This window comes from Oryctolagus cuniculus, chromosome 8, assembly GCF_051225735.1.
Source record: "Oryctolagus cuniculus isolate XC-2025 breed Fujian yellow rabbit chromosome 8, ASM5122573v1, whole genome shotgun sequence".
Classification (NCBI taxonomy): domain Eukaryota; kingdom Metazoa; phylum Chordata; class Mammalia; order Lagomorpha; family Leporidae; genus Oryctolagus; species Oryctolagus cuniculus.
In genome coordinates this window covers 10,151,706-10,166,486 of record NC_142874.1, presented here as the reverse complement: position 1 = coordinate 10,166,486, position 14,781 = coordinate 10,151,706, and the positions used below count along the sequence as shown (strand labels likewise).

Sequence of the window (14,781 nt, the reverse complement as noted above, 5' to 3'; positions counted from 1 at the left end):
AGGCAAGCTAAGGCTTGTAGGCTTGTAGTCATTTATCCTTATCAGTACTTTTTCCTTTTTTAAGATTTATTTATTTATTTGAAAGAGTTACACAGAGAGAGGAGAGGCAGAGAGAGAGAGAGGTCTTTGTCTGATGGTTCACTTCCCAGATGGCTGCAACAGCTGGAGCTGCGCCGATCCAAAGCCGGGAACCAGGAGCTTCTTCGAGGTCTCCCGTGTGGGTGCAGGGGCCCAAGGACTTGGGCCATCTTCCACTGCTTTCCCAGGCCATAGCAAAGAGCTGGATTGGAAGTAGAGCAGCTGGGACTCGAACCGGCACCCATATGGGATGCCGGCGCTTAGCGTTTCAGGCCAGGGCGTTAACCCGCTGGGCCATAGAGCTGGCCCCATCGGTACTTTTTTCTTAGGAAACATATTTGCTTCCATTTTTAGAATTTAATTGTATGGTACTACTTAATTAACACCTAAGTCACAGCATTTTATTTTTCAGCAGAAATTCCCTTTTATCATGTTTTTCTTGTTTTCTTTTTCTATTTTTGACATTAAAAAATTTGAGATAATTGTATATTCATGTAAGAAATAGTAGGGGGATACTGTATGCCCTTTATCTATTTTACTCTAGTCACAGAATTTTACAAAACTATACTCAGATTGTATAATGTCACATCCGGGACATTGATACGTTGCACTGAAGATACCCAGTATTTTCATCACCAGAAATTTCCTCTTGTTGCCTTTCTGTAGTCACAGCACATCCTTCCTTCGTACTCCCTCTTTTTCTCAGAGTATCTACAAATCTGCTTTGTCATTTAAAGAATCTTGTAAATGGAGCCATATGATGTAACAATTAGGGATTGGCTTTTTTCCACTGAATATCGTATTTTGGAGATCCCTCTGGGTTACTGCACATATCAGTAGTTTGCTCATCTTCATTACAGAGTAGTATTCATGGTGTGAATGCACTACAGGCTGTTTAACACTTCATCCTTTAAAAGACATGTGGGTTGTTTCCAATTTTTTGGTTGTTAGATTAAAAAGCTGCTTTGTAAATATTTGTGTGCTGGTTCTTGTGTGTAAACAGTTTTCATTTCTCTGGGATAAATATCCGAGAGTGTGATTGCTGGACCAATAGTTAACCGAACATGGTGAGTCTTCTCAAGAAATTCCCATGCTGTTTTTAGTGTGGCCATGGTATTTTATATTCCTATGCAAGGACTCCGCTTTCCTGTATTCTTGCCAGCATTTCCTGGTGTCACTATTTTTTATTTTAGGCATTCTGTTAAGTACATAGTGATATCTAATTGTGGCCTTAATGTGTATTTTTCTAATATGTAATGGAGAACATCTTATCATTTGCTGTCTGTATATTTGCTTTAGTGAGAATATCTGTTCATTCCCATTTTGTGATAGTATTTCTTTACTGTTACAGAACTATGAGAGTTTTATAACAACATATTGTAGTTACTAGTCCTTTGTCATATGCATCCTTTGCGCATAATTTCTTCTAATCTATGGCTTGGTTTTTCATTCTCTTATTAGGGCCTCTTGAAGAACAAGTGTTGTTAGTTTTGAGGAAGTTTGGTTTATCTTTTTTCTTACATGAGGTCTGAGAACTTGTTGTCTAGCCATAGCTCTTAAAGATTTTTACCTTTTTTTTCTTCTTAAAGCTTCATAGTCTTCTGCTAAATCCATGATTCATTTTGAATTAAATTTTGAATAGAATGTGAAGCTTAGATCAGTGTTCATTCTTTTACTATGCATACCTATTTATTCTTGCACCATTTGTAAAAACAAAAAAGTATAGTTCTTCCAATGAAATACTTTTGAACCCTTGTCAGAAGTCACTTGACTGTATTTCACTGTATTTACGTTGGTGTATTCTGTGTCGGTGATAGTGTTTCATTGACTTATTTGTCTACGCAATGGTTTTTTAAGATTGATTTATTTTATTTGAAAGAGAGATGGAGACACACACACACACACACACACACACACACACACACATTCTATCCGCTGATTCACTCCCCAGATGGTCATATCAGCCTTGGCTGGACCAGGCTGAAGCCAGGAGTTTCATCCAGGCCTTTCACATGGGTGCAGGGGGCCAGGGACTTGGACCATCCTTCCCAAAGCTCATTATCAGGGAGCTGGATTGCAAGTGGAGCAGCTGGGACTTGAACCGTTACCCATATGAGATGTGGCCCTGCAGACTGCATCACAGTGCCCGCCCCCTGGCAGCAGTGGACAAGAGATCACAGTGCTTCATATCCTCACCACTGTTTGTGCTACCACTGTTGTGAATTTTGGTCATTCCAGTATGTGTGTAGTGATGTCGTTGTGTGCATTTCCCTAATGACATACAATACAGATCTTCCTCTTATGTTCTTATTTTCCATCTTTGGTACGTATCTTTGCCTGTTTTGTGCAACAGTTCTTTGTTAGATAGTTCTTTTGTTAATTTTTCTGAGAAGCAGGAGGAAAAAGGGAGAGAGAAAGGGAGAGAGTGCTCCCATCTGCTGATTTACTCCAGATAACCTTTGACAGGTGGGAGACTCGAGCAGGGAGCTGGGAACCCCATTCAGGTCTCCATGTCGATGGCAGGAACCCCGTTACTTGACCACCACCACTGCCTCAGGCATCTTCCGTGGCAGGAAGCTGAAATCAAGTCCAGCCAGAAATCAGACCCAGGTGCTCCAGTGTGGAGTGCATTTGTGCTAACTGGTGGTTAACTGCTAGGCAAACCACTTGCCCTTCTCCTCGTTTGTGGCTTTTCTTCTTTTCATTTTGTATGTCCCAGAGCAGAAGTTTTTAATTTCAATGAAATACAGCTTTTCAGTTTTTTTTCACTATTGTCAATGCCCTGTCTAAAATCTCATACTCCAAGTTTCATCTAAATTTTCTCTTATGTTACCTTACATAAGAGCTTTATAATTTTACATTTTGAATTTAGGTTTGTGATCCATTTTGAGTTAAGAGGGTAAGGCCTGTGTCTATATTCACTTTTTTTTTTTTTAAAGATGAGTTGTTTGTATGAATTTATTACTGGACTCTGTTCTGTCCTGTTGGTCTTTTTTACCAGCTGATTATTGTAGTTGTGTAGGTGAATCTTGACGTTTGATAGTGTTGATCTTTTAGTTTTGTTGTTCTCCTTTAGGATTATTGAGTTTTTAAATATCAATTAAAATTTTCAGTTCAGGGGACTGGTGCCGTGGCTCACTTGGTTAATCTCCGCCTGCGGCGTCGGCATCCCATATGGGCACTGGGTTCTAGTCCCGGTTGCTCCTCTTCCAGCCCAGCTCTCTGCTGTGGCCCAGGAAGGCAGTGGAGGATGGCCCAGGTCCTTGGGCCCCTGCACCTGCATGGGAGACCAGGAGGAAGCACCTGGCTCCTGGCGTTGGATCGGCACAGCGTGCCGGCCGTGGCGGCCATTTGGGGGATGAACCAGCGAAAGGAAGACCTTTCTCCCTCCCTCCCTCCCTCCCTCCCTCCCTCCCTCCCTCCCCCCCTCCCCCCCCCTCTCTATCTCTCTCTCTCTCTCACTGTCTTAACTCTGCCTGTCAAATAAAAAAAAAAAATTCAGTTCAGTGATTCTTATTCTTTTTTTAAAAAATCTTTTTTTCTGAGACTTTTTAAAGTATGTTCATCATTTCTTGATGCAGCATTTTATGGCTTTTAATATCTTTCTCAATTCTAATGTCTTTGCTTTGTCTGTCTTTTTTCATTGAGTTTGAAACCTTCCCGCTCCTTTTTATGATATATTGGGTGTTGAGACTTTGGGTCTTATGTGAATCATCTGTTTTGGCTGGGTTGGTTTGTTTTCTTTTTCTTAAACACCATCTTGTAGGGAAACGGAAAGGAACAGATTGAAGTCCAGCTTTTCCTCTTAGCCTCTGTTGGAAACACAGCCAAGGAGCTTTGTCACTGCTGGGCAAGGATAGAAGACTGAGGTCTTAGGCTGTGCCTGATAGTGGGGGTAGGAACACCCCTTCTCTGCCCGTACTCCCTCATGGTGTTCACTGACCCTGATGCAGGACAGCCTCACGACCACTAGGTGAGGATGAAGTCCTAACTGGACTTGGTCTGTGCTGCCGCCGCTCTAGTGCCAGAGGGGAGCAGACTGTGGTGTTGGTGGGGCGGATGTTTAGGACCCCCCGGCAGGTCTCCACTGTCATTTTGGGGAGGCATTGATGCTGTTCCTTGTGTGGTCTGCTCTTGACATTAGCTGGTGGGACGGTTGGGGCAGCCCATTACAGTCTGTGAAGGAGGAGGCCGAGACTCCCCGCCCACCTTTCTGATTGTGGGTGGGGGTGGTGCCATGGTTTCTCTTGTTTCTGTGGTTTTGTCTGTCCTGATCCTTTGGCTTTAAGTTTTGCTTTTTTAATTCCTTTAAAATTGACAGTTTTAAAACTTAGTTTTTTAGCTGCCGTAAGATATACTGATAATTAAAGAAAAGAAATTACTGGCATTTCATACAGTATTTTTTAATATGTTGAATGTACTTCATTGTATTTTCATGTCTTTTTCCCTCTAATAGGTGATGATTTTGCTGAAGTGCATCAGAATTGGAATGCTTACAGCTCGGCCTCAGAGCACGCGAAAGGATTTCGCAACAGAGAATTCACGCGAGGATTCGCCAGGGGCCGATATCCCCGACCTTGCCACGGCAGGCCGCCACCTCAGCAGTTTTACAACTCAGAGCAGGAGACTTCAGGATATCCAGCTCAGAGGCAGGAGAATCCCATGCTTCCACAGTACCCCTTTCCTCCTCCAGTGTTTGACATGCATAATTTTTCACTTCCCCCACCACCACCGCCGCCGCCGCCGCCCCCATCTGTAAACATGGGCTGGGCTGCACCTAACGTGGCCCCTCATCCAATGCTCAACTTACCCTACTCCCTGCCCCCGCCCCCTCCCCCGCCCCCGCTGCCGCCTCCACCGTCATCTGCGGATAGCAGTGCTCCTCATTTTGGATCTTACTATTAAAATTGTATGCATTTGCAGAGAAATGTGGACTTTCATAGTATATGGTAGGATATTTTATTTTTTAAGAAAAGAAAGTGATTATGGAGCTAGATTTTTAGAAAAACTGTAAAATACTGAATAATTCCTTCAGTTGTAGGTTGGTATATATTTGTAACCTTTGTGAAATTGTATTCATATGAAAATTTCTGCCCAAATTCTTGGAAAAATCCAATAATATAGTATTCCATTAAAACCTTTGAGCTATGTCTTCCTCCACCCTACCCAACAGTATATATAGAACAGGTTGAGCACCTCTAAGCTGAAAATCCAGAGTGCTCTCAGATCTGAAACTTTAAGCATTGACAGGAAGCTGCAAATGGAAAATTGTACACCTGTCCTATGATGATGGATCATGGTCAGAATGCTAGACATATTAAAAAATAGTCTTCAGCTTGCATGTATATATTAAGCATAAATGAATTTTGTGTTGAGTTGGGTCCTCTCACCATGGTACCTCAGTATCCAAAATCTGAAAAATTCCCAAATCTGAAATTCTTTTGATTCTAAGCATTTCAGGTAACAGGTACTCAACCAGTGGTGGATGTAGAACAGATTTCATTATGGATTAAAATACACTAAAGGCACTAATTGTCTTCTTGGTAGAGTCTGAAAATGAAATGCTAAAGCCCTATTCAAAGTCTTTAAAATAAACTGTTTTTATGAAGTTTGGGATTTGATTTTGATTATAAGTGTACCTTACCAGTAAATTGTAATGATTTTTTTTTCCTTCAAAACAAGTACAAATTATAGAAGAGGAGAGCCTTAAGAACTGGCAGAAGCTCTATGAAGTTAATGTTACTTACATTCAGGCAAGCTTCTGTTGTTTCTGTCATTTGAATACTCTTTAGAAGGTTATACTATTTAAGTTTCACAAGAAGATATATTGAGGGATATGTCTTCCATAAAGTGTCCTAGATTCTTATATACTTGTTATAAATTAGATACTTAATAAATATTTATTGAATAACAATTTAAAATTTTTAATGAAATGAACTGTGACTTTTATATAAAGTGTAAATGTAAGGGGAATTCTCCCCTTTGCTGGTTTTCCCCAAATGTCCTTGACAGCTGGAGCAGGGCTAAGCCAAAGACGAAACCCAGGACGTCACTCCAGGTCACTTGAGCCATCGCTGTTTCCTCCCAGCGTCCGCATTAGCAGGAAGGTAGAATCTGGAGCCAGAGCCTAGCATCAAACCCAGCACTTCAGTGTAGAATGTGAGTGTCTTAACCCCCAGGCTGTCTCCCCAAAATTTTTAAAAGCACTAAAGTAAAATCTAAAAGCCTTTTTTTTTTTTTTTAAAAAAAGAGTGGAATAAATATAGTAAACTATCAAGCAGTGGTAATCACCATGGCATTTAAAAATCTTTCAAAATTTTTGCCTGAGGTACTAACAGTAAATAATGTTTATTTTTTTAAAAAAATTTAAAAATAAATTTTAACAGACATAAAAGTTACACATTTTTGGGGAGTACTAGGTGATATTTCATAGCATGTATACTTTATATAATGTCCAATCAGGATAACAGTGAATATTTAATATCCAAAGGAACATAAAGCTTAATTATATTCCTTGACCCTTACTTTCAATTAAGTTGGTGTCTTAACCACTTAGGTCCAATTTTTGCCTTCTTCCCTATGTTTAATTCAGGGCTTTGAAACTCCGAAATGCCTAGAAATCATCTGGGTAAGTTTTTTTCTTAATATACACTCTTGGAGTTTATCGCTAGAGTTTAATTACGTAGGTCTGAGATAAATCCTAGAGAACTATTTTTTGTCAGTACCCTGGAAGTTAATTTTAGGAATTTTGTTCTGCACATCTGTTTTAAGACAAATACATTACTCTTAATTTCTTGGCCATTCACTTTGGAAACTCAGGGGAATTCTTTTGGTGGTAGCAGTGAGGATATCCAAATTGGTGACAAGGAAAAATAAAACAAGCTGCTTAAATTAGCATCTTACTTGGTCCTCAGAGGCATGTTTTGTCAATCACATTTACCTTTGGAATTCAGGAGGACTCAACTGCTGGAATGTTTAATGTATTCCTTTCAAAATTCATGTGTTGAAAGTTAATTACTGTCATAGTATTAAGTGGTAGGGCCTGTTGGGAAATGATTACCTCCCTAACAAGCTGTAACGTGCCATGTTGTAAGCAGACAGAAGCCTTCATCAATAATAGACCTGTTGGCATCTCAGTCTTGAACCCCCAGAGCTGTGGGAAGTAAATTTTTATTTTTTATAAAGGACCCAATCTGCTGTTTTGTTACACAGTGCAAACGAATGAGGGCACCAACTGTCATATTTGGAAGAGCAGAATAATAAATTGTCATCATTCCCACCTTAATCTTAGTGTTCCTTTAAGAAATCATGTGGCTCTAGATCCTGGTATAAAAGTAAATGCTTAAAATGTTTGACTCACACAGTTTCTTAATTCAGATAGAAAATTCTTTATTATTAGCCTTTTCCTGTAATAAATTAAGGTAGGTTGATGTAAACACAGTTGCAAATGGCTAATGGCTTTGTGTGTTGGTAGTTGCAAATGGGTTAGAATGTTCTGAGTAAGGCCAGTACCGTGGTTCACTTGGCTAATCCTCCGCCTGCCTACCGGCCCCCAGGTTCTAGTCCTGGTTGCCCCTCTTCCAGTCCAGCTCTCTGCTGTGGCCCGGGAGTGCTTGGGCCCCTGCACCTGCATGGGAGACCAGGAGAAGCACCTGGATCAGCACAACGCTGGCCATAGCGGCCATTTGGGGTGTGAACCAATAGAAAGGAAGACCTTTCTCTCTGTCTCTCTCTCTAACTCTGCCTGTAAAAAAAAAAAAAAAATGTTCTAAGTAGAACTCAGTGCCTAAGCTAATACCTTTTTAGATAAGTCCTTTTTTCAGAAAAAATAAGGCGTGATTACTGGGTGACGTGAAAAATAGATAACCGAAAACTGGGTTGAGAGTCCAGTGGAGACCTAGAATAGAGTGCAGTTTCAGAACTTAGCAAAGGACATGTCTTAGTTCATTTCGTACTACTATTCCAGAATGCCACAGACTGCATAATTTGGAATGAACAGAAATCCAGTGGATTACTGTTCTAAAATCTAGGAAGTCAGTATCATGGTGCCGACGTCTGTGAGGGCTTTCTTGTTGCATCATTACATGGCAAAGGAGAATGGGCAGAAGACAGCCTGAAGGCATCCTTTTATGACAGCATCAATCCCATTCATTCATGAGGGTAGACCCCTCGTAGAATCACGTTTTAAATGTTCCCACCCGAATACTGTTACCATGGCAATTAAATTTCTATTCAGAATTTTTAGCGGACATTCACCCGTGGTTGGATATTTCTTAACAGCAATGTAGTTAAGTAATGCAATACCAAAAATGTTGCCATCTCTGTGAAGCTAGATGATTAGCAATAGACCCTAACTTGTCAGTATTAATGGGAAAAAGAGGGTACAAGTAGCAAGCAGTGACATGGCACCTGAATGCAGAAGTCTTATTGTGTGCCCACACTGGGATTTGTCACTTCCCCTGTCTCCTTTTTTTGCTGCTTTTGGTTGCTTAGCGATGGTGAACACCAAGTATATTTTAAAAAATACAGGTTAGGGACAGGTGTTGTGGCACACTGGGTTAATCTGCTGCTTGTGGCACTGGCAGCCCATATTGGAGCACCAGTTCTATTCCCAGCTACTCCACTTCCAATCCAGCTTCCTGCTAATGTGCCTGGGAAGGCAGTGGAAGGTGGCCTGATTGTTTGAGCCCTGCCACCCATGTAGAGACTAGGATGAAGTTCCAAGTCCCTGGCTTTTTCTGGCCCATAGCTGGCTGTTGTGGCCATTTTGAGAATAACAAGATATTTCTTTCTCTTCTTTCATCTCCATCTCTCTTTGACACCCTACCTTTCAAGAATAAATAAATAAATAAATCGGTCATTTAATGAATAAGAAATATAATCTGAGTTCTTGAACTGTAATTTTCAAGTGTTTGATCAATATGAAGAAGTATTATATAAAATACTAGGAGCTTGACAATATTCTAATTACAGGGGATATATGTTTCTTGTATTTTTCTCTCAATAATGTTTGGCATTTAGATTTTTTTTAATATTCTTTTTTTTAAATGGAATTTTTTATTTTTTATTTTTTTGACAGGCAGAGTGGACAGTGAGAGAGAGAGACAGAAAGGTCTTCCTTTGCCGTTGGTTCACCCTCCAATGGCAAGGGCCTGGGCCATCCTCCACTGTACTTCCCTGGCCACAGCAGAGAGCTGGCCTGGAAGAGGGGCAACCGGGACAGAATCCGGCGCCCCAACCGGGACTAGAACCGGGACTAGTGCCGGCGCCGCAAGGCGGAGGATTAGCCTAGTGAGCTGCGGTGCCGGCAGGCATTTAGATTTGATACATTTTCATTAAGTGCTTTAAAATAACATAGGTTTTTTGGTTTATTTGAGAGGCAGAGAGCTCCCAGCTCCCATCTGCTGGTTTACTGCTCTATAACCACAACAGCTGGGACTGAGCCCAGATGAATTTGGGAACTTGGAGCTCAATCCAGGTCTCCCACAAAGGAAACTGTGTGAACCCTTAGTGCTGCTTTCAGGGTCAGCATAAGCAAAAAATGAGTCCAGAACTAGAGGCAGGTGTTGAAACCAGGCACTTTGTTATAGGATACTGGCATCCCAACCAGCTCTTAACCACTTGGCCAAATGCCTACCCCAAAGCAATATGTTTAATTGCATTTAATGGTTCCTACTAGATCTTGTACTCAACAGCCCATTGAGTTCTCCAGTAGAAAAAGCAGTCTCTTTCATGTCTGGGTGATTTTTAAGAAAAAGAAGAATTCTTTGTGTCTATTCTCACTTTTTTCCAGCCTGTTTCACCAAGGTACCTAAGATAGGCTTGAGACAAAAAAAAAAAAAAAAAAAATTGTGTTTTAATTTATTTGAAAGGCAGAGGTATAGAGAAGGAGAGAGAGAGAGAGAGATGCCTTCCATCCTCTGGTTCACTCCCCAGATGGCCTGCAACAACCAGGGCTGGGTTAGGATAAAACTAGAAGTCATGGTCGATCCCAGTTTCCCATGTGGGTGGTAGGCATCCATGCATTTGAGCCATCATCTGCTGCCTTCCCTGGCAGCCTTAGCAGGAAGCTGGAAAGAAAGCAGAGCAGCCTGGACTCAGCCACTCCCAACATGGGATGTGGATGTCCCAAGCAGCAGCTTGATCCACCTGCTGTACAACCCCTGCCTTGGAAAATTCTTAGGACACTCTCTTCACATGCTCAGGGTATTTAGAACTTTTAGAAATAAGCAGTCCTGTGCTACTATAGTTGAATCCTATGGAAAGTAAATTAGTGTAGTGTCAAATGCTAAATCCTTCCTTATTTAAAAAAGGAAACTAGATAAAACTTTTTGTAAAGAATTTGTTCACACAGTATGTATTTATAAAATCTTTTGTTCTAATGTTGCATATTTGACACTAATGATAAGCTCTGAACCATAAAGACAAAAAATAAATTCAGTAGAATGCAAGCTGAGAAATATTAGAAAAATAAAGAATTGTGTTCAAGAATTCATTATCAGATATTGTTGCAGTTACACTGTGATTTAATACTTTGAGGCTAAAAAGAAATTCTCACGTTTGCATTCTTTTCTGCAGATAAATTGCCATAATCCAAAAGTGTATCTTTGCTTCTCAGATTGTGACTGATCTTAGTTTTATATGGTTGTAGATTATGACCAGAAAACCAAGGAAACAATCTAATGTGGCTGAAATTAAAGTTGAGAAATATCTCCTTAATAATATCTGTCAGGCCAATGTACTTGTTTTGAGCTTAGCAGCAATGAAATTATTACACCTCATTTTTGACTGCACTAAATACCTAAATTGTTATCATTAGTGGATTAGACATGAACAGTTACTTAGTATCCTGGAAACGAAGTATAAATTTGTGTATCAATGATAAACTATCTAATAATGAAATAGGCAATGAAGAGAAATACAAATATATTCTTGTGCACATGGAATATTAAAAAGTATATATTTATGAAATGTATATTTTATCTACTTATCTGTCTATGTACATATGTATACATTTGAAGGCGGGTACAAAAATCTGATTGTTATGCATCTTTTAGTTGTTTAGTGCCTTTCCTTTCTACCCATACAAGGTTGATGCAATAGAATAAATTTTATGTTGTTACCTTGTAGTTAGTCATATTAATGCATCCCCCAAACAGAACAAACTGACCTTGTTTATGTGGTAAAAGCTTTTTATTTATATTGAGGCTAGATGGGCCAAACATTGTTTCTAACAGCAGGTATGACCCAAATAATAATATGATGGGACAAATACAAAGGGATAGAATCTATTAACACAGAATTCCTATTAAAATGTGATAAATAGATGGTGGTAGTGTGGAGTGTTTGAGTGATTGAGATGAACTTCTAAAATGTTCTCAGTATCAATAGCCACCACAACATGGAAAACCTGTCGGTGCAGCTCTCAACCTTTTATTGTGTGCTCCCTTGCTATCCAGGAGTGCTGGGAAAAAACGCTGTCTCCCCCCATCTCACAGCTTTTATGTATCTGTTTGATTATGTATCATGCAGTGTTTCATCTCAGACATGATTTGGCACTGCCAGACTCAATTATGTAAGCTGGCTTCATAGTTGATTGATTCAAAGCAAGTTATTAATTTTCTGTAGCATCAGTTGGGTTTTTGACTAAAACATAGTTGCTGACATATTTGGTGACAATAAGGGTTCAAATGAATTCTGTTTATCAAGATCATGGGCAGAGAAATATTTTAGCACAGAAGAACATGAATACTAACCAAATTTGATAACACAAATCTTACAAAAAGATAAAATTGTTATGGACCTGAAAATGTATCTACAAAATACTGTTTAGGAAACATTGAGTTAAGAAGTTTTATTTAATGAAACTGTATTTTCAAATTCTTATAGGGTTATATATCAGCAAAAACGTATCTCTAGATATCAGTTTAAAGAAAATTCTTACAGAATACAGGGTTTAAAATGGCTGTGTACGAAAACTTCTGAACAATTGTAGCCAGGAGTAAAGGAGATACTTAGTGTTCTTAGGTATCCAGAAAATTTCTAATGTGCATATTTCTGCCTAACAGGGAATTTAGCATTTATTTGGATGATAAACAGGAAATCACTCTTAACACTACAGGAAGGTCCACTGTCTTGAGCTTAACAAATTTAGTTCTTTGTCTTTAATTACAGAACTTATCCCAGTTATATTGTGGTAAAGACTGAAATTTGAGGAAAGGAAATTTTAAAAAACAGTTAGAAAATACTTGTACACAGCAATAGAAAGTGAGAGGACTGAAATGGAACGCTGGAAATGATCCAGGTGTTCTGGAAGAAGAGAAATGGGAAGGGGGCCACAAGCAGACCTAGGCAAAGTGCCTCCCTTGTATCTTAGGGTGGAGAACCTGGTAGAATGAATACAATGCTCTTACGGTTGCAAATTTTTTATTTTTTGGTTCTAACCAAAAAAGTGAATTCAGTCAAGCTAGTTAATGCAGTTAGTGTTTAATCATTTAGTTATTTTTTTTTAATTTTATTGAAGTTATCCAAGTTCATTTCATATATACAGATTTAGGAACAATGACACTTCCCACACTACTGTCCTTTCCGCCCCTGTTCCTCCTTCCTCTCCCATTCCCACCTTAATTTTTACAAAGATCTACTTTCAGTTACCTTAATGTTCATAAAGTTTATCCCACATTAAGTAAAAGAGTTCAGCAAACTATGAAGGAAAAAAAACCACTGTTCCTCAGTGGAAGAGACAAAGGTTGTAAACAATCATCGAGTCTCAAAATATCCATTTTGCTCCTAAACATTACATTTTAGGTGCCCTGTTAGTTACCTCAGATGAGGGAAAACATGATATCTCTCTTTGGAACGGGCTTATTTCACTAAGTTTACTAGTTTCCAGTTTGGGTCCATTTTGTTGCAAAAGATAGGATTTCTTTTTTTTTCAAACAGCGGAGTAGTACTCTATAGTGTATATTTTCCATGATTTCTATATCCAGTCAACACTTGGTGGCTATTTGAGTGTCCATATCTTGGGTATCATGAATCCGTGGGGTGCAGATAACACTTCCATATGCAGATTTCTTTTGGTTTGGGTAAATTCTGAGCAGTGGAATGGCTGGATCATATTGGTAGGTCTATATTCAGATTTCCAAAGTATCTCCATACTGTTTTCTACTGTGGCTGTACCAGTTTATACTCCTAGCAACAGTGGATTAGGGTACCCTTTTCCCCACATCCTTGCCAGCATTTGTTGATTTCTTTATGAGAACCACTCTAAGTGGAGTGAGGTGAAGCCTCACTTGATTTGCATTTGCCTGATGGCTAGTGATCCTGAGCATTTTTTTAATGTGCCTGTGGGCCATTTGAATTTTCTCTCTTGAAAAACACCTGGTCAAGTTCTTTACCCATCTCTTAAGTCGATTGTTTGCTTTGCTGTTGAGTTTCTTGAACTCTTTATAGATTCTGGATGTTAACCCTTTATGTTTCATAGTTTGCTAATATTTACTCCCATTTTGTTGGTTGCCTCTTCACTTTGCTGAATATTTCTTTTGTATTGTAAAAGCTTTTCTGCTTGATGTAACCCCATTTGTTAATTTTGGCTTTGATTGCCTGTGCTTCTGGGGACTTTTCCAAGAAGTCTTTGCCTATGTCAATGTGTTGCAATATCCTCTAGTAATTTGATGGTATTGGATCATAGATTTAGGTCTTTGATCTATTTTGAGTAGACTTTTGTGTAATGTGTAAGGTAAGGGTGTAGTTTCATATTTCTGACTATGGAGATCCAGTTTGCCCAGTACTGTTTGTTGAAGAGACTGTCCTTGGTCTAGGGATTGATTTTAGCTCCTTTGTCAAAGATAAGTTTGTGTAGGGGCGTAGATTGATTTCTGGAGTTTCTGTTCTGTTCCGTTGGTCTGCATGTCTGTTTTTATGCCAGTATCAGGCTGTTTTGATTATAACTATCCTGCAGTATGTCTTGACATCTGGTATTGTGATGCCTCCAGCTTTGTTTTTGTTGTGTAAGATTAGCTATTTGGGGTCTCCTGTGTTTCCATATGAATTTTACCATCTTTTTTTCTAGATCTGTGAAGAATGTCATTCTTTTTTGATTGAGATTACATTGAAGCTGGTAAAATGCTTTTGGTAGTATAGACATTTTGATGATATTGATTCTTCCATTCCATGAACATTGAAGATTTTTCCGTGTTTTAATGTCTAATTCTATTTCTTTGTTTAATGTTTTGTGATTTTTATTGTTGCGATCTTTGACATCCTTGGTTAAATTTATTCCAAGATATTTTTTTTGGCAGCTATTGTGAATGAGATTGATCTTAGAAATTCTTTCTCAGCCGTGGCAATTTCTGTGTATAAAAAGGCTATTGATTTTTGTATGTTGATTTTATATCCTGCCACTTTACTACTTTTTTTTTTTTAATGAAGATTTTATGTATTTATTAGAGAGGTAGAGTTACTGTCAGCTTTCCCGCCACCACCCATGACTGGCCAGGACGCTGATGGAGAGTTCACAGAGGAGACTGAGAAGAATCAGGTTAAATGCTCTTTATTATTACACTGGCACTAGGAAGGAAGGCCACTCAGCTGGCTCCTGCTGGCACTAGGCTCTACAGATCAGGAGCTTCTCCCCGCGGGCACTAGGCTCTACGGAGCTGAGTAGCGCTCCGAATTAGAAGCGTCTGAGGGTCTTCTTATATA

The 14,781-nt window shown here is 39.3% G+C and overlaps 1 protein-coding gene across 1 annotated transcript in view; it reads left to right on the top strand.

Annotated features, from left to right (window-relative positions):
* Positions 1–5,686, top strand: part of NAF1 (nuclear assembly factor 1 ribonucleoprotein) — a 39,420-nt gene extending 33,734 nt beyond the window's left edge. The window contains exon 8 of the mRNA XM_002720551.6: positions 4,535–5,686. Within this exon, the coding sequence (XP_002720597.3) occupies positions 4,535–4,983 (449 nt within the window). The 3' untranslated portion in view covers positions 4,984–5,686. The remainder of the gene's footprint in view (positions 1–4,534) is intronic.
* The last annotated feature ends 9,095 nt before the right edge of the window (positions 5,687–14,781 follow it).